At 38.1% G+C, this 20,549-nt stretch overlaps 1 protein-coding gene across 5 annotated transcripts in view; it reads right to left on the reverse strand.

The window, feature by feature from the left end:
• The window catches only part of tfeb (transcription factor EB), a 92,223-nt gene that overhangs the window by 24,594 nt on the left and 47,080 nt on the right, over nt 1–20,549 (reverse strand). For 4 of the 5 annotated variants that reach the window (XM_039749175.1, XM_039749174.1, XM_039749170.1 and 1 more), the window contains exon 2: nt 4,331–4,565. In XM_039749175.1, the coding sequence (XP_039605109.1) occupies nt 4,331–4,525 (195 nt within the window). In that variant the 5' untranslated portion in view covers nt 4,526–4,565. Of the gene's footprint in view, nt 1–4,330; nt 4,566–18,083; nt 18,176–20,549 lie in introns of those variants that run through there. The other variant, XM_039749173.1, reaches the window with a different exon arrangement.

A 20,549-nucleotide genomic window follows, 5' to 3' on the forward strand; every position in this document is an offset into this window, starting at 1 on the left:
AATCCTACCTCTTTATACTATATATAAATATACAATATATAAATAATAGGGGCGGCACGGTGGCGCAGTGGTAGCGCTGCTGCCTCGCAGTTAGAAGACCCGGGTTCACTTCCGGGTCCTTCCTGCGTGGAGTTTGCATGTTCTCCCGTGTCTGCGTGGGTTTCCTCCGGGCGCTCCGGTTTCCTCCCACAATCCAAAGACATGCAGATTAGGTGGATTGGCGATTCTAAATTGGCCCTAGTGTGTGCTTGGTGTGTGGGTGTGTTTGTGTGTGTCCTGCGGTGGGTTGGCACCTTGCCCAGGATTGGTTCCTGCCTTGTGCCCTGTGTTGGCTGGGATTGGCTCCAGCAGACCCCCGTGACCCTATTTGGATTCAGCGGGTTAGAAAATGGATGGATATATAAATAATACATTGTGAAAAAACGCCTAATTAAATAAAAGTCATCTAATTATTATGACATGCAATGTCATCATTTAATTAATACTTCAGGTTTTATTTTAGAACGGCCTCATTTTTAAACACTGTTTTTATTTCACAATGCAACTTTTCCAAAGGGTACATTTGCGAATGGCCTTTTAAATGCCTGAGCTGTTTATTTCAAAATATGTCTTTTGATGATGTATTTGTCACTTGTCAATCAAGACTAATGAGATGAACCCTTTCCCTTTTGTTTATTATGTTGCTGTTGATTACTTTTGCTTGATTGTAAGTGGTAGGCTACCAGTACTTTTGTTCACATTCAAACTTGCAAAACATCAAGGCAATAAGATTTACAATGGGGTGGAATTGATGAGGTGGGGTTCAGAGGGTGTTGGTCATAAAGTCTTATTTATTATGTGCATGTTCCTTTTCTCAAGCCTGCATATGCTGGGCTCATGTCCAAATGTCTGTTAATGCAATTTTCATTGGATAGTCATTATCAGTCAGTTCTCCGGTACTTTTTTAATCTGTACTTTTGCATGTGATTATTTATTCATTCATTTTTTCACCACTTATTCAGGACAATGTCAAGCGACAAACAGTCTTGGCAGTAAGGCCCATACATCATTTTCTCTAACCACACTTTCCAACTCATGCTATGGGATTCTAAGGCATTCCCGGGCCATCTGCGAGATATAATCCTCCCAGCAAGCCCTGGGTGTTCCCTGGGGTTTCCTCCCACCTGGCCGTGCCCAAAAACACATCCACAGGGAGGCAACACGGACACATCTGTATCAGATGCCCAAACCACCTCAACTGGAATCTCTCAATTCGTAGGGTCAGCGACTCTATTCCTAGCCTCTCCTGGATGTCTGCGCTCTTCACCCTATCTCTAATGGAGCTCTGCCACCCTGCAGGGACAGATCATTCTGGCTGCTTATACCCACAATTCCATCCTTTTGGTCATTATCCAAAGCTCATGACCATAGGTGAGGGCAGGAACACAGATTGACTGATACATTGTTTTCTTATGGTGTCTCCGAACTCCTCCTACACCAGGGTTTTTGCTCCATGACCCCCAAGGCCACATTCCTCTTGGCCTGTCAGTATCTGTGTTAAGCATACACAGAAGACCTCCTTCTATAGCTTGATGCCATCCTTCACCTCTGGTGTCCACCATTTGGGTTCATAAGTTGCCACCTTAAGAGGCACCTATGAGTCTTACAAGCTGCTTCCACAATGGAGGCTTTGAACAAGGTCCATTTGGACACTATGTCCCCAACCTCCCTGAGATTCGGGAAATGCTCTTTAGGAGGTGGAAGTTGAAAGTGTTCTAGACAGGGGCCTCCCCCAGACATCTCCAGTCCGACATCACTACTAGCTTGGGCTTTCCAGGTCTGTCCAGGTGGTGATCAGTTGACTGCTCTGCCCATTCTTCACCTGAATGGCCAGAACATACAATGATGATATGATGGTAAACCTTTGGCCTAGGGTTTTCGGGTATAACATAATATTTGTTGTGGACAAATCATGCCTAGCACAGAAGTCCAATAACAAAACCCAACTGGAGTTTAGATTAGGCTGGAGATTCTTTCCAATCATGCCTCTCTTTATCATTACCCATGTGGGAGTTGAAGCTGAGAACCTTTCCAGCATCCCTTCCAGGCACAAGGCCTGGTACCCAAGCTACCATTTAATGCATAATCACATACAACCACACAGAAGAAGCCCACTCAAACTCCAATATGGCATCAACCAGGTAGGGGCTCGATATGAAGACCACTCCTGCCAGACACCGTTCCCCTTGGGCAACGTTCGAGTAAAGGAGAATCCAGCCTCTTTTGAGAGGTTTGGTTCCAAAATCCACTGAATGGGTTGATGTGAGCCAACTATATCTAGCAGGTAACAACCCTGCCTCACTCACCAACTCCAGCTACTCCCCAAAGAGTCAGTTTTATGTGTCTGGGTTCCAGTCTGCCAAGCACACATCGCACCAGGCCCCATTTCTCCTGCTGGTGGTGGGCCCACACAAGGGCAGTGCCACACTGCAAGATGCTCTCCTGTGTGCATGCCACACTCACCAGGCATGGATCCAGGCAGAGGTCCCAGTAACCCCATACCGGGTAGGGTGCTCTTTTTATAGTTGTGACTCTGCATAATCAGGGGCTGTGAACCGATCTTTGTCTGACTCCTCACCTGAGACCAGTTTGCCGTGGGAAGCCCTACCAGGAGCTTCTCTTCTTGACAACATAACTTCCAGGTTCACAAGGGCTCAGAAGCCTCTCCATCACAATAGGGTGGTGATTACTGGAATGGTGCATGTGATTATTTATTTCATAATTGCCATTTTATTTGTTTCATTTTGGCACAAATGGTATTCCATACATGTCACCCATTATATGGCATGTTAAATGCAGCAATCTTTTATTCCAAGCTGTCTGTTGAGTAACCTGTATGTATCTGGCCTTCTGCCAGCTTCTTCTATGCTGTTGCTTCTTCGATAACCATCTTGCACCTACTTCTTATCAAAACTAGCAATCACCATTCTACTGAATGAACTATGACATCATTCCCAGGTAGTCCCAGAATTTCAACAGATTTTGATGTTATTCAATATTTTAACTGTTCACATACAACAACAATTACATCACATCATACCATTCGAACACCCCAAATTGGTGCTGCACTACAGGCACAGCTAGCTGTTCAGCACATGTATCTATCAAAGAGACAGAAACAATGCAACTGTCACAAATGTTGTTCAAATTAAATTTACCTTTATTGTATTTTTTTTAGTCTGTCATTTTTGACAGCTATTTTAGTAGTTCAGTAATAATGAGCTTAGGTCAAACAAAAACTAGATTGCCTCTTCTACCAGAAATTATATGTGGTAAATGTAGTAAGAAAATGTTTTGGTACATTAATTCATTAATGATATCTCTCTAAAAATACTGTGTCAAATAAATTTTACTGTGAAGGTAGCTTAAGCGTCTGTAAACTGCTCTATTTCTTCTAGTCTTTCACTAGCAAGATCTGAAACTGCAACCTTACTAGTTTGGACAGATCAGCTTAACAAAAGTTTTGGGTGAGGAGTACATTTTTTAAAAGTTCTGCCAGTTCATAGTTGTTATATTTCTAGTATCATAAATTGAGGGATTAAATGTAAGAATTTCATTGGACTCTGTATAGATGGCAGCAATAACCCTATGAAACATACAAATCTAGAAGTTAGCATCCTAAAACAGTAAAAGAGGAAAAGTTTCTTAACAGTGAAGTTTAAATGTGTGATTCATACTTATGTGAATCAGTGTGTGTGACGGTGAGTGGGCCCTATAACGGAATGGTTTACCATCCATGGCTAGTTCCTCCTTGTGCCCAGTGCTGCTGAAATAGGCCTCAGATCATCATGGCACTAAACTGGATAATCAGTTGAAAGAATTAATGAACAGGTGGACTGAAATTATAGATACAAGAGTGATCATTTTAATAATATCTATTATGTTTTGTATCCCTCCTTTACTTATATGAAGTAATGGAAGTGAAAATGATGGGCGTGACAATTTATCAATAATTTCTTACAGTACCTTTAATGATGAGCATTTCACCAAAGCTAAACAGATCAGTTAAGAAAACTGTCGAGAGTCACAGAGGTGGGATTCAGACCCATGAATCTGTATTTTTTGCATGTCAAATATCAATCACTACACCATTCTACTGGATGACATGCTTCCAAACTGCATGGCCAGGTTCCCTCCTATAATCTGCATCTAGCTGATAGAAAAGAAAGTAATTGTCTTGGCCAGCATCGTCTGCACAATATATTTTATACTGCAGTCTTTCATAACCATCTTTCTTCACCTCTCCCACCAACTTATAAGACAGTGGAAATCTTTCAGTGATACTTCATACCTTTAATACCTCCACAGGCACTTGCATTGGAGGCTGAAAGTGTAAAGGAGTGTTGATTGCAGGAGTCTGTGGAATGGGCATTCGTTGCTGCATGTAGTGCATGGCTGCTTGCTGCTGCTGTTCCCTCTCACGTTGCTCCTCCTGCTGCAGCTGGTCACGCATGAGTTGCAGACGTAAGCCGATACGAGACGCCATGCTTGGAGTGATGACTTCTCGTCCTTATGGCACAAAATCTCTGTTAAGAGTGGAAGAGAAAAGCTTTACATGAGACATTAAACATAGCCATGCTGGAAAACAGAAAGTGATAGAGTGGCTCAGGCATAAAGCTTATACTTTTAAGCATCTCCAAACTGAAACCTCATCAACAGCCACAACCTCCATTTGTTGTTCTAGTCTGACAGAAAAGATAGATTGGAGCTCACTATGCTGCACACATGGCCAATGCCTCTTAGGAACTATAGAAAAGACAGATTCTCATTACTGATTGGCTGCACAGATGCATAATTTGCAAAAAACAAAACAAAAAAAAAAACTATACATATATTTTTATACACAAACAAAGGTCCACTCTTATTGTACAGAAAGCTAGTATCCTCCTTTGTTTACTAAAATAAAAAGCATAATTTTAAAAGGTGTTAGTCTAACCATATCACATCACTAGAAGTGCTTTGTACAGTGGTGCAAGACAAGCATTGACCATAACATTTTATTTACAAATATTTTTTGTATATACTGTATATCTTCCCATCCTCATATGCTATATATTGCCTTGGGTTCCTGTTAGTCTAATCATTTTACTCTGATGATGATTCCTGGTAGGAATCGAAAGCTTAGGAATATAAAATAAAACTATTTTAAGATGCGTGATTCATTTACTTCCTTTTATGAATTTCCAGTTACAAATATGCAATCCATATCACAGACCTTCGCCTCCATATAAATATACTCATATATATATACACAGTATAAACACGCACCCACATACTCCCACACATTCATAGACAGATGGATGACACAAATTAACACAGCTAACCATTGTCAGCTTAAATACTGCTCTCCCTATCACACCCAAGTACTGAGATGGCAGCATCCCACATTGATGCCCATAAAGAGAGACTTAGAAAGAGACCAGATGTGAGCTTGCAAGATAATAGGCGCTTTAGAGTCTATTACTGGACATTACCAGCACATTCTGACTGCAGGGGTATTGTGAAGCTCCTGCATATACAATTTTGAATAAAAGAAAGGCTGCTAAGTGGTTGCGTACACGCATAACTGAGAGAGACTTGATATTTCCCTCACCCTACCTTCCTTATTGTGAGTCAGGTTTCCACAGGTGCCAAAATCTGTTTTGTTTTTTTGTTTTTTTTTTTTGCAGAATTTACAGCTCCAGAGTCCTGGCTTTGTGCAACATTTTCATATTCTGTCTGTGTGTGCACTGAAGTTTTTCTACCAATCTCGCACTGATTCCCATCTTGCACCTAGTGCTGCCTGCACAGGCTCCGGCTTCCTTCAATTCTGAATTGATTAGGCATGTCTTCATGGAATCCTGAGTTGGTTACACGGATTAGGAAGTGAATGGAGTGCGTGTAATTGCTGAATGCAAGGTGTCATGATATGTGACATCAAGTATAAAGTGATGACACATAATGAGCCATATAATTACAAGTCTAGAGAAATGCAGAAACTGGCGCAGTAAATTTATATTGTGAAATTTAAATCAATGTGTAAACTCTAGGCTAGCCCTTGTATTCTGCTGCAAAACATAAAATGCACTGATATGGAACCTACATTAGATGCCAAGCCAAGTTATGTACTTACAAAAGTTGGTACATTTAATATTAGTCTAACCATTGTGCAGGAGAAGGCAATGATCGGGATAGACTGGTGTTTTGTGCTTAATTTTGAAAGGATGAGAAAAGTCTAGTGTGATTTGGACAGGATCATTTCAGCTTTATCATTGTGCTGGTGATCTTGCCTACTTTTACTTCATGTATTATAGCTATTATGGTCTAGCAGCTGTAGTGTTAAGCCCCATTCATACTGGCATACAACTCAAATTGTAACCCTGCACAGCATGAAGGTCAATACTCAGGTTGGAAGAGGAAAAACCTGACCCTGCAGCTATCCTAATTTATTATGTGGATTGACCTAATAAAGTGAAGCTAGGGGCAAATTATTTAAGTTTTACACGCTTTATGTTTCCAATAGATCTGAGTTATATTCTTAAAGAATGTTCATTGTGACTCAGCACTTGACACATAAACTACACTAAACAAAATTTTTCATATAGCATAGGAGAGTAACTTCTTCTTTTTGATTTAAAGTGTCACAGTGACGCTTTGGTTATTTCAGAATCCTAGGTTTGATCCTGGCCCAAATACAGAATTGTGTGGAGATTATATGTTCTTATTGTGTAGGGGGGACACTCAGATATTCCTCCCACTTCCAAAACACGTGTGTTAAATTGACTGTGCATGACTCTATTCCCCTCCAAAGTTACTCCATGCCTTTGTCTGTTCCAGTGATTAGCATCCATTAACAGAATGATCAATAAAATATGTAGGGATTATGACTGTAGCATCAAAAATAGAATACCATAAATTAATCAAAACCAAATACACTATTTCTAAACTACAAAAACAGAAAACTGTGCATATTCTAATTTAAACAAATTTTCCTGAGATAAAAATAACTATTTGCTATATCTATTGAGTTTCATAAGGTTTTGGGTTTGAACCCCAACCCAAATACTGTGCACTTCTTCCCTTCTGAGATGTATACTGATTACTCCCATTTTCTTCTCAGAATCCCACAAGACATGAACACTTAGTTGACTGGTTCCACATACAGGTCTGGCTCCTACTTTGAAAGTGATGTTTCCTGTTCATGTATAACTTGTACATTTGAGTTTACATTCCCCAAAAAAGGTGTTTTTATCAAATAGAGACTAGTCAACAATTTTTTTTTGAGACTAGTCAACAATTTTTTTTTTATTGTAATTTCCTCACAACATGCTGGCAAGGAATGAAGTCTGTTAACTCTGAATGGTCAGAGCTCTATTGAATTGGCCAACTGTGGTAGTGAAATTTATTAGTTTAATAACTCAGCTCCGGCAAGCAAAGGGAAATTAGGGTGTTCGCAACAATACATCAAAACGGAGGACTATGCTTAAAAAATGTATAAGGCTAGAATTAGCACTTAGAAAATTAGACATGACAGCTATATATAGCTATAAGCTATATAGCCTGAACACAGCAGCCACACTAATTGCAGGCTAACCAATATTAAACAAATGAAAAAATAACCTAGAAGGACAAAATGTCTCTTTTAAAGCAATAATAAGGTATATAGTGCACAATCTAGGCAAGTTTTACTGTAAAGATGTCATAATCACTAAGAAAATTCGTTATTTTCATATTTGTTTAATTAAATAGCATTAACTCATGCATATAAACACCACCTTGCATGCATGCCGTGGTCCCAACTACCTTTTTAAATTACACAGAAACAATAAAGGAGCATATACTTCTGCACACATGCCTTGTGCATGTTGGCTTACGTTTTTATGTAGGATCTATTTTGTGCTGTCTGGCATTAAAGATTTTATTTTATTTTAGGACTTGGTGAAGGCAAGAGCATTGTTTATTATATCCTGGTATGTATAATTACAGATCCCAAACAGAGCAGACTTTCATATGAATATACTGTATATACAGGTGTTTTGATACCACCTAATGCCCAAACATCACTCGACCATTTAAAGATTATGCACGAAAATAAACTCGAGTACAGTATTAGTGTTCATAGACTATTCAAAATAAAAGTAAGCATACATTTATCAAAAATGACCTTGGAATCATCAGGATTTATCAAACAAGATTTTATCATTTCATTCAGGATATTCTACATTCCTGTAGTCTCACATCATTGTGCCCAGGATGTGTCACGGTTTTAAGTTAAGCCGTGACCTGCCTCTTTCGACATTTCCAGTGAGTTAAATGTTACACTGATCATTTATATGCATTTATTAATTTTTTTCTTAAAGCTTCAGCATACTGTGCCAGGAAAGGCAGAAAGACAGGAACTAACAACAAACAGGTTGTCACATTGCTCCCCACAGTCATTGGCAAACCGATAATGAGCCACATTAGAGTTATCAATCAACTTATTCTTCATGAACACCCAAACAGTGAGGTCTACCACAAAAACAGGGAGAACATGCAGACTCCACACACAGATTGTATGGGCTAAGATGTGTATATAGGACAGCAACCACTGTACTCTTAAGTAAGTAAGCAAAAAAGGGTCGCCACACGGGCATTTAACGAAGGAAATTTTTAACAGAAAATGATATAATCGTTTGAGGGTCTGATTAATCATCTAATATCAATTTTCTTCATTAAAGTCCTATTTATAACATCCTAAATGAACATGAGTTTCATCAGTGTGCTTAATATATACTGTCAATGTCTATGCAAAAATATCTATTTCTGTATAAAGTTAGATGCTTTTGACAGCTATTCACATGTTTGGCTGGTATTAACATTAAGCATTTCTTTTTAAGCTGCACTTACAGCTGAAAAATATGAATGCTTATTAACACCAACCCAACTATCCACTACTTCTCAGGTCCATGCCACAAAAAGCTGTGGTTGAGAGGCTTGAGGATTTAGAGATAAAACGATCAAAAAGCTCGATAGGTATATCTTGACAGCCTTGGAACATGGATTTGACAGCTGACGTTTGTCTAAATTTACACCAAACTCGGATTTTTCAAATTGATTTTAATTCCCCATGTTATGAAAGAGGGAGTGGCCAAAGTAATTAGTTTTTTTATCAAACTGGTCTCTGGACCAATTTTTATTAGACCTCCACTGGACAACTATAACAATAACCATTATGTGGCTAAATAGCAAATATGTTGCCATTTGGTTTGTACTTGCATCCAGGACAAACCAGACCTTCTGGGACCACTTCTCTAGTTAGGTATATTTACAATATCATAACTTTAAAAGGTTCAAAAGCCTTAGCATTTATGTGTAACTTTATTAATTTTGTATGAACAAATATAAATTTGGCTGTACAACAAATACCTGAAAATAATCTTAAACTATCATATTTAAGGTAACTGGATCACATGAATTGACAATTTCAAATCAAAATCAACGTGTCACAACATTTCAACAAATAAACATATATGCATGTGTATACGTATTAGGTTGCCCAGACCCATTTACATTTATTTGTTTTACTCTTTTATGATTACTTTTATTTCATGACCATATATAGAAAGCCTTCAGACTTCACAAAATCGCTAATTTACATCTCTTGAGAAATTCTAAGTTACTCATCAGTGTTCATGAAGTATATCTAGTCAGGTGGCAAACACATGGCACACCCCACCTCCATACTATTAAACTGCACTCAAGATTGCTATCTGACTTCCAGCTTTACCCTCCTGAGACTGGCTTCAATAAAAATGTTTGTGTTTAATGCAAAGTAATTTCAAGAAATCAGTCCATCAGCCATAAAAATTGACAAAAACAAGACTCAGATATACAGTATAGAATATATGTTTATATAAACAGCAGAGAGACAGACATACGGAGTTTGATTGACATCCACTTAGTGTAAAGCATGTGAGTCAAACAAAATAAGGCCAACTCAGTGGATACTACTTAAGGCAGCCAGCCAGCTACATGGTACACATCGTACCACACATAATCAACTGATCTACAGCTCTTTGGTCATGTCGAGGATGTGTAGTCACAGATCTTGCTGACATATACCATCTCTTTATTTTGCACTTTTTTAATGAAAAATTGAAGGTACCAAACGTTGATTAACATATCTCTGTTTTTTCAGAGCCAAACCTTACCATTCAAATTTCAACAATGTAGAAATCTAAGGGGACTTAACAGCAATGTCTGCATTACGCATACTGATCAACAGAAGGAATAAAATCTCATTTAACATTTTCAAAGGTCATTGGAACAGTGAGCTAGGGCCCAATTTAGCATTTAGTGGACGTTAGAAACCAGCCCTAAAATGTGCACCATTCATACACATATAAGATCAATTTAGAAGTGCCAATTGACAACACACTACATGGCTAAAAGTTTATGGAAACCTGACCATCACACCTATATCAATTTGTTCGATGTCCTATTCCAAAACCATATGCATTAATATGGAGTTGTACCTTCCCATTAACACCACCCCATTTCTTCCGGCTATATTGGCCACCACTCTTAGGAAGGCTTTCCATAAGATTTTGGATTGTCTCTGTAGGAATCTGTGCCCATTTAACCAAAAGAGCATTTACAAGATTAGGTACTGCTGCTGGATAAGAAGATCTGGTTCACAGTCAGTGTTCAATTCATCCAAAAGACATTTCCACCATGTCTTTATGGACCTGGATTTGTGTGGATTTATTTGGCACAGTCATGCTTGAATAAAAAATGCCCTTCCTCAAACTGTTCCCACACAGGTGGAAGTGTGCAATTGTTTAAAATATCTTTGTATGCTGTGGCATTAATAGTAACCTTCACTGGGACCAGTGGGCCAAGCCCAAACCCTGGAAAACACCCTTAGACCATTATTTCTCCTCCATCAAATGGTACAGTAGGACCTATAGTCCAGAAAGAAGCATTCTCTTGACATCTGCCAAACCTAGATTAGCCCAGCAGACTGCCAGATAGTGAAGCGTGATTCATCACTGCTGAGAATAACGTTTCTACAGCTCCAGAGTCCAATGGCAGTGTGTTTTAGATAGATAGATAGATAGATAGATAGATAGATAGATAGATAGATAGATAGATAGATAGATAGATAGATAGATAGATAGATAGATAGATAGATAGATAGATAGATAGATAGATAGATAGATAGATAGATAGATAGATAGATAGATAGATAGATACTTTATTAATCCCAAGGGGAAATTCACATAATCCAGCAGCAGTATACTGATACAAAGAAACAATATTAAATTACATCACTCCTTTACACCACTGATTACTGGCATTGCACATATGATGTAAGGCTGCATGGTCAGGGAAACCCATTTCATTAAGTTTCTGATGCACAGTTCTTGGGCTGATGTTGCCTCCATAGGTAGTATAGAACTTAGTCATGAGTGATGGGACAGAGAATAGAAAGATTTTATACGCTATATGTTCAGAAATCGACAGTCCTGCCCTGTGAGTTTGCCTGTCTAGCACTTTGTGCCTGGGCTGTTTTTACTCCTAGATGCTACTACTTTACAAAACTAAGACTTAACAGTCAGATCTAGCAGAGCAGAAATTTGATGTACTGACTTGTGGCAAAGGTGGCATCCTGTGATGGAGACATGTTTAAAGTCACTGAGCTCTTCAGTTTGGTACATTCTACTGATAGTGTTTGTCAAAGGGGATTACATTGTTATGTGCTTGATTCTACACACCTGCTAACAATGGATGCAGCTAAAACACCTGAACTCTTTAACTTGAAGGGGTGTCCATACTTTTGGCCACACAGCATACTATACAAGTCTCTGAGTTGTGGAACAAAAACCGGAGTATCTGTAGAAGGCAGCATAAGTAAAAACTGCACAAAAATGGACATGGGCAACTAATTTGAACCCATGACATCAGATTTCTGTAGCAAAAACACTAACCACTGTGTCACCATACTACCCAAAAAGAAAACACTGACATTAAAAATTAGGCTATAAGGACAAGAAATCATATTCATTTTCCTGATTGATATGATAGTGGTAGTTTTCTAAATGAGTCTGTTAATTTGTCATTTTCCTGGCCCTAATATTACAGCAGTATCAATATGTGAAGCAGAAGAAAAAGCAGTGTGAAGAAAATTCCTGTGCTAAGTCAGAAATTAACATTTGTTAAAGTTAAGATCAACAAATTGTCTTTGTCATTCCCCAGTGTGTAATACATTCCAATAATGGTGAAAGGAGCACCTTTTTACGTTTGCCCAGATTCAATAAGTATAAGGGGGTTGCTATATAAGTGTAGTCTGAATGGTTAATTATTTGATTCAGAGCAATTTCAGTCTTGTGTGAAATTGCTGTCCTTAAAGTTTTTTAATACCACAAAGCAGGAGATATAGTGGCTTATCATTTGTTGACCACAGAGCTACTTTTACATTTTCTGGGTGCCATCTTCTGAGGGTGCAGGTTCACTGGTGTAAAACCAAAGTTGTTGTTTACAAAGTTTAAAAGAAAAAAAAAAATACCTTGCTGTTACATGGAATGCAGCATGCAAAAACACTGGCCTGCCATAACAGTCATTCCAAGTACTGGCACTGGGCCGTGGATTTCTAGAAATAACTAAGGTCTGTAACGTAATAAGTTATTTTGAGCTTGTAACAAATATTCCAGGCAGACCCTCTGGTGGCAGGCTTAGCCAATAAATGCATTGCTGTCTCTGATACTGTGCAGGCTATGTGTGCCAAGGCATTACTGTTCCTAGTACAGAAGGTTCTCTGCTGTAGTATAACTAAAAGGGCAGAGGTAATCATCCTGTAGGGATAGCCCACTATTGTACTTCTACTTCAGCTCTGCTCATAGACTAGATGTGTGTCCCTGAGCAAGCAACTTAACCTGCCAGTATGCCAACATATACTTATAAAGCAATCTGAATAAAAATACCTACAAAATATAGTAAAAGTAATGTTAATAAAAAGAGAAATTCTCATGTGATGAGGGTTTTAATCTTTATGGCAAATATACACCTCTGAAGAACTTCAGTTGAACAATTAGTGATATTTATGGATTGACCATTATTTTACTGAGTGCTTTGTAAGTACTTTAAATGTATGATATAGTTTACACTGATTTACAGACTTTAAGCACAGACAGGTTAAGAGACCTATTCAAGGTCATAAATGAAGATAGCAGGGGATTTCAATCTTTCATCTTGTAATTTCAAGTGCAGTTTTAGAAGTGGGTAAGGAGTTGTAAAAAAGAAAGTGATTAATGAAAGCAAAAGAATACTGGAAGTAACATGACAAGGACCGTTCCAACTTCCAATAAAGCATTATATGTTTTGGCCCTGATGAAACACTCAAGAGTTCTGAGCATATCTGTTCTGGTTTATCCAAAATCTAAAGAGACTGCTTTAGTGTTTCAGCACAAGTTTGAATCGCCATAGGCTTACAATTTTATCATATTGGCCATTTTTATATGAAGGAAATAAACTGATAAAATGGATTAGCATTTCTTCTCATGCAATGCTATCTGTTTAAGAATTATTAAAATTGTTTTTTTTCTAACACTTCCATTTTTATGTTATGAGAAGATCCAACAGGAGCTCAATAAATATTCCTCTGCACAACTATTTTATAACAGGTGTATAAACACTCTTGCAGCAGGTTGGTGTTCTGTTGGATTCAAATCCATGACACTGCACTGACCATCTTATCTAAGAAAAAAATCACTAAAGTTTGATAATCTAAAGAAATGTCCCTGTAACCCAGAAATAGAGTCACAGTATAACCCTTGATACTCCGTAACCATGTTATGCTATTGTTTTCGTTAGAGTCTTGTTTCCCACAATTCAGATTAAGTACAATGCACACTATTTAAAAATGCAAAATATATTTTATTAGAGTGAGAGGATGTTAGAAATAAGACATAAATTTCAATCCAATGGTCACCAGTTCACTGTTCTTCCCCAAGTCTCTCTCTCCCACTTCTATCATCATTAGAATATACCATTTAACAATTCTTTTAACTGAAGTGTCAGGCCCTTATACCGCATGGTGAGATGTCTTTAGAACCTTTGAGCCTAAATGGCTACATTAGCAAACTCCACAAATACCTGTTGAGGGCACAACTTCAAAATAAATAACACCCTGCAATGATGGTAATCTCCTGCAGCATGAGGAGTATAATTAGGCTGTGCACTATAGTTCTCACCTCTAAGAATAACAAAGGGTATAACTTCCTTGGTGTGACTTAATGAATGAATCATTCCATTATGTAATCAATGTAATTAGCATATACATCGCTGGACAATCAAGGTAAATTAGTGTGGATGTGAGTAGTTAGAATGCCAACAAATCTATTTTGTAGACTTCCTCTTAGCTCATCCTTCAAAAATAAGACTCTAAGAATAAAAGTTCTGATGCAAAGAGGTTACTATACCACTCTTGTCCTTTCCTGTTCACCTAGCCAGCGATTATTTCTATACAAGGCCATGGAGCCTATGGCTTTTGATTTCGCCAGTGCCTTCAGTAATATCCAGCCATTCCTTTTAATGGGTAAGCTCTAGGATATATAGGTGGATGAACCTATGGTGCCCCAGATAGTAGACTATCTTTTTGGAAGACCATAGTTTGTGAGAATCAAAGACTGTCTTTCTATTATGGATGTGAGCAACACTGGAGCACAACAAGGAACAGTCCGACCTTTTTTTTTCTTCAACCTGAACACCTCGGACTATAAATATAACACCAGATCATGTCACTTGCAGAAGTTCTCTAATAATTCTGCACTTATGGGGTGTAATGATAAGAGGGCTGAGACAGAGTATCGTAATCAGGTGGAGAAATAATCGTCTGAAACTAAATATCAGCAAAACCAAGGAACTGGTTATTGACTTTCACCGCACCAAACAGCCTTTATATCCTGTCAGTATTCAGGGAGTGGATGAACAGAGGGTCCGCTACTACAAGCACTTGGGGGTCAAAATCAAAAAAGGGCAGAGCAGGCTCTTTTTCTTTAGGAAGCTATAATCCTTTAATGTGGGTAGTGACATCCTTCACATCTTCTATAACTGTGATAGCCAGTGTGATTTTCTGCATCACTTCAAGAGAGCCCCGCCAATTCAACAGACTGACTAAAAAGGCAGGCTTAGTTATGAGAGACACTCTGGACCCCCTGGATTTAGTAGCAAAGGTGAAAAATAAAACAGAACTGAGTGCCACTATGAACAATGCTACACATCCCCTCTGACACACTAACACTGAGGAATTTCAGCCAACGGATCATTCAGCAGAAGCATGTCAAGAAACACAATGGGGCTCCTTTATACCAACAGATATACACCTGCAAAGTCAGAAGTTTCCTTTATTTGTAAATTATAATATTTTTAGTCATTCTGGTGTGTGTTCAGACAATAAGTTGTATGCATATACATTTTTTTTACATTGATTTATATTTTTTTTTATTTAAAGTTTTTGTAAAAAGCCATTTTTCCCCTGGGGACAAATATCTATCTATCTATCTATCTATCTATCTATCTATCTATCTATCTATCTATCTATCTATCTATCTATCTATCTATCTATCTATCTATCTTCTCAAAAACTGAAAAAATAATACAAAACAAACTTCTAAAAGCCAACCCACTACTATATTCAACTACATTAGTAGGTACCGTGTTTTATAATATGTGAAACAATATGTTTAAATATTTCAGCCCTACATAATGGATGGATAACATCCTTCCGGGCCCTGTGTTCTTGTGAAAGGTTTTAAAATAACAGTCAATATCCACTTTACTTAAGTCTTTTCATAAATTTAAACACTTTCATGTCTTCTATTAATCTCAGTTAGCTTAAATATGCTTCCTCATAGCTCATACCCTGCAGTCCTTCTTGTAATATGAACACAGAAATTACACAAAGTACTCCAGGTGTGTCCTCAAAAGTGTACCAGATGACTTGCCATTGTCTTTCATAAATTGTACCCCATACAGTACACTTTGTAATTCAGCATCCTATTAGCATTAATGGGCACTGCACAGTGGCTTGATGGGACAGCAATAGATCTACTAGGCCTTCCAAGTCTTTCACACATGGTGAACCTTCCAGCTCTACAGCTTTCATTTAATGTGACAGTTTATATAATATTTTATTACTCAGCTAAAAATGTAGATTAAACATACCTTTTATAGGCTCAAGTCAGAATTCTGTCCAAATTCAAATGTAGAAAATTTGGCTGACTCCAGATACACACTAACCTACAACCTAACTTAGTATTATCTGAAAACTGAAATAAACTGGACTCTGTTTTGTTAATGTTTAAGATACAAAGATAATGAATGATGCTGAGCTCCTACCAACTTTCATATCAACTAATTCTAAAAAATGGCCTCACACCATGACCTGGTGCTTTCTACATTTAACCCAGTTCTGCAAGCATCCACACAGCATGTCCTGAATTTCTGCCACATGTGCTTTACATAATCAAAGCTCTTCTTTAAAAATAATTACATTGTCAGGAGATGGTCTAAGGGGAGAAACAAAACCTAGAAGCCTTCAAACACATTGCAGAAATTCAGTTGTGGAATCTCTGAGTGCTAAACCTATCTTGGTTCCTGTTGCATTATATAGCATCTCTCACACTGAGCACCATCCTAATGTGTTTTATGATTAGCAGTATGGTACCTGTTTCAGAGTTACATTGTTTTGCATTGCCCTTGTGCTGCCTTACAGAATCTAACATTATTATCTTTACTGCTGCTTTGCGGAATCAAAACATAATGTTCCTAAATCTGTTTAATGTAATTCAGGGTCCAGGGGGCCAAAACTGTCAGTCTAGGTGCATAGTTCTGCCAGCAATCCCACTACCCCACAGTCACATGGGCTTCCAAACTAGCATGCATATCTCTGTGATGTGGGAAGGAAATGAGAAGTACTTGGAGGAAAACCCACACAGACATCCGAAGAGCTGTGCAAACTACACCCAGGCAGTAAATGGACTTGGGATTTGAAACCAGGGTGCTGTAGGCAGTCACTGTACCACCATGCCCACCTCTTAGGAGAATCAAGTAATCAACATTTCACTTTAAATGTCACTCCAAAGCATTGCACAAATAGTAATCTGCTACTTTTATCTGAGATGAGCATACCTGAGTAGTTCAACTTTTGTACTGCTTTACAAAATCATGTAGTATATGCATGACTTGTGTTTTCTTCTGTTCAATAGAATAAATAACCAGCATCACACTTAACATGCGCTTAAAGAAAGCTCCTTTACAATCAGCACTGTGTTACTCATTGCAGAGTTGTATGGTGTTGCACAATGTATCTTTATTGTTGCGTTTGGGAAACTATCAATTAATATATTACTGTATATACCACGTTTCACACTTTCTATGTAGTCATTTTTTTATTCAGCATTATGCATCCATCAGATAAATCTACTTCAGTTATATTAGTGATGTTTAGGTTTATAAATATTTTATTTATGTTTTCTCAATTATTAGAGTTTCAAAGCATCAAACATTTAGCACTTTGCCACCCATTTTGGACATTTATATTCTTGCATGTGGATCTTCAGTGTTTCTTATGGGGTAAATCAATATTTTATCTAATGTCTCTCGTACTCAATGCAATTTTAAAGTATTTTTTGATTAACAATATATTACCTGCTCAATTGTATGCAGACTATCTATTTTTGGAAATAAAGCCTTTCACAACGTACACCAATCCATAGTATTTGACATTTACCATTATGCTACCAGCTGCAGAGAGAACAGTATATGTTTGAGTGACATAACCTTAGTGCTGTTTTAAGGAATTAATTTATCAATCAATTATTACAAAGTACTATTCACATTAAACACAACCACAAAGTATTGTACAATTAACAATGTGACAGACTGTAATCAGCAGAACATGAGCAAATTTGGAGATACCAGTTAGGTGATGATTGAATCCAAAGTTTTCTGTAGTGATTTAATTTATAGCTGCACTACTTTCTTACCAATGTGTGTTACACATAAATAATAAAATCACTTACCAGATCAGAAATCCCCTGCAGGCAAAACAGCTCTGAAATGTAAAGGTAACAAATGTATCTGCACCATAAGAAATCATAGGATACAGCAAGCTGAACATACTGAAATGTAACATTCTGCAATACAAGTTGAGATCAAGATAAGCTCCTCACATCTGATGACTACTGCAGATGATCATCCACTTTACTTATTCAGTGAAAGGAAAACACTTGGCATCCATCCTCCCAGATGGTACACACTACTGCTATGCAAATGACCAGAGCACAGTAAAGCAGCAGCCTTGCATTGTTACAAACTGTGCAGTCCATGCTTCAAGGGTGCACATCGTCATCCTCCCTCTGCTCTGACTCAGCCTGTCATTCCCAAACGTTCCCACACAATCTATTTCAAGTTTACCATTTCTCTATAACTTTTGACAAAGGATTTATCTGTTTAAAATGGACGATGGCAAAACTGTTTAAGTCATATCCGCTGCGAAAGAAAACTTTTAGGCAGTCCACGTCATTACAAACATGAAGGCTACATTTAACAATGCTGCTCTGTGACAACTTGTTTTGAACACTAGGGTAGTAAGAAGTAAATTGTGGCTTGCAGGACAAGCTCGCCCTTAGTTGAAGATTGATGTAGGATTAGCTGAATCACTCCACATTGCACTGCAGTTTTAAGAGAAGAAAAAATAATTATGAGGCTAACTTCAGAGAACTGGAAACAGACAGTGCCTTTTGTGCAGGCCACTTGCCCTGTTGCTGTCTTTGCCTTATTCACCATATATGGAGAAACGAAATATCAAATCAGAGTAGCACAAACGTAAAGCGAACAATTACCTCATCCACGCTCTAACCTTCAATTGTTTATAATTATATCTGAATGATACTGATGCTCTGAGATGCCAGGGCCTGTCCTGGAAGCAATGGTCATACCCAAATGAAGTACTACAGATGACCCTTCAACCATCCACATGCCCCCAGAAACAGGCCAGCCACTAATAAGAGAATATGAGGCCCCTCTCTTTCTGTGTTTTTCCTGAAGAGAACATGATTCATCAGCTCTGCTAACATGTTCTCTATGCCTTTACTATATTGTATTCTGGAAAAGGTGCTAGTGGGTAAATTGTCTTCCCTAATATAGTCATGGTTATGGTGGAGTGTCTACTGGTTCCTTACACTGTTCCTGAACAAAAGGTGTTCTAGTGAGAAATCTGATAAATGATGGCCCCATAACACAGAATAAGGCTATTTTACAAAAGTAGCTCATGTGGTTCATGTTCTACACCATTCAAACATATGTATTTTAGCCTTTCTTGGGCAGACGTTTCCTATTGTCTACAAGAGGAGCTTAGAAAGGCCACTTTATAAATTCCCAAGTAACAAATTCACTAAGATGGGTCACTTTCACATCTACTAGTCACCGATATAAGTGTGTAACAGAAAGTATGTACTGTATGAATTCTCTTGCTTAGTAATATAATGAGCTCTGGTGTGTCATTTTTTTTGGCACTTACGAATTTACTGCATTGAAACAAGGCTGGTATTCCATGTCCTGGTCTCTCGTGACTCTCTTGTACAAAAGGCAGTGTGGTATATCAGTTTTTTCCCCAACCCTGTCACATAAAGACAACACTCTTCTGTAGGATTTTCTGATCCTGTACCTACCATCCATAATAGAATGTGCTCTAGTGAGTCACTTTAGGATCACTGCTGAGTTTTTGCACAAAAGTAGCTTGAGTGGATCACTTTCTTTGTACTCTGGAACATTCTTGTATGGAAGGGGCTTGTGTAGACGATCAGTGCTAAGCACAGAAGTTAATCTGGTGGGGCATTTTTTATTCCCCACTACCACCCATTACTTAACTGAATGGCTCACTTTTTATCCTCCCAAACTTCAATTCAAGGAGGTCTTGACCCGTGGTCTTGACTTCTGATTACTCATGCATAGACACTTTCAGGTCCCTACAATTTTTCTTTAGAAGAAAAAACAAAGAACAGGTTATTCAGTCTAATTTGGAAGACACACCAGTTGGTTATTTTCTGGTCATTAAAGTCATCAAAAACAAACTACAGGGGAATCATGTTTTGATCTCTCTTGACTTTCTCACATGGAAGCCCACTTTCTGCTGCCACACATGTTACGCATAGAGAAGGTAACGTTTGCCACCATCCTTCACTGTCATGCACAGCAAATAGGGCATGAGTGGTCCACTGTTAATCCTCACACACTTTCAGAATAGAAATAATTAAATTGGCCCACTTTTTCCATCAGCTATACCCTGGTTAACTGATAAAAGACAACTTCATGATGGCACACCCATTTCCTGTACCATGACCATGTAATGTAAACTGATAATGCATGTTCTGAACCCTTGTGGGTTCCCAATCTCAACCTGTTTTTCTTCATGGTTTATTGTAAATATAAATACAAACTACAATAACTGTGTGTTAATTATATAAAGGAAAAGTTCAATTTAAGGA

Source organism: Polypterus senegalus, chromosome 3 (genome assembly GCF_016835505.1).
Source record: "Polypterus senegalus isolate Bchr_013 chromosome 3, ASM1683550v1, whole genome shotgun sequence".
Lineage (NCBI taxonomy): Eukaryota > Metazoa > Chordata > Cladistia > Polypteriformes > Polypteridae > Polypterus > Polypterus senegalus.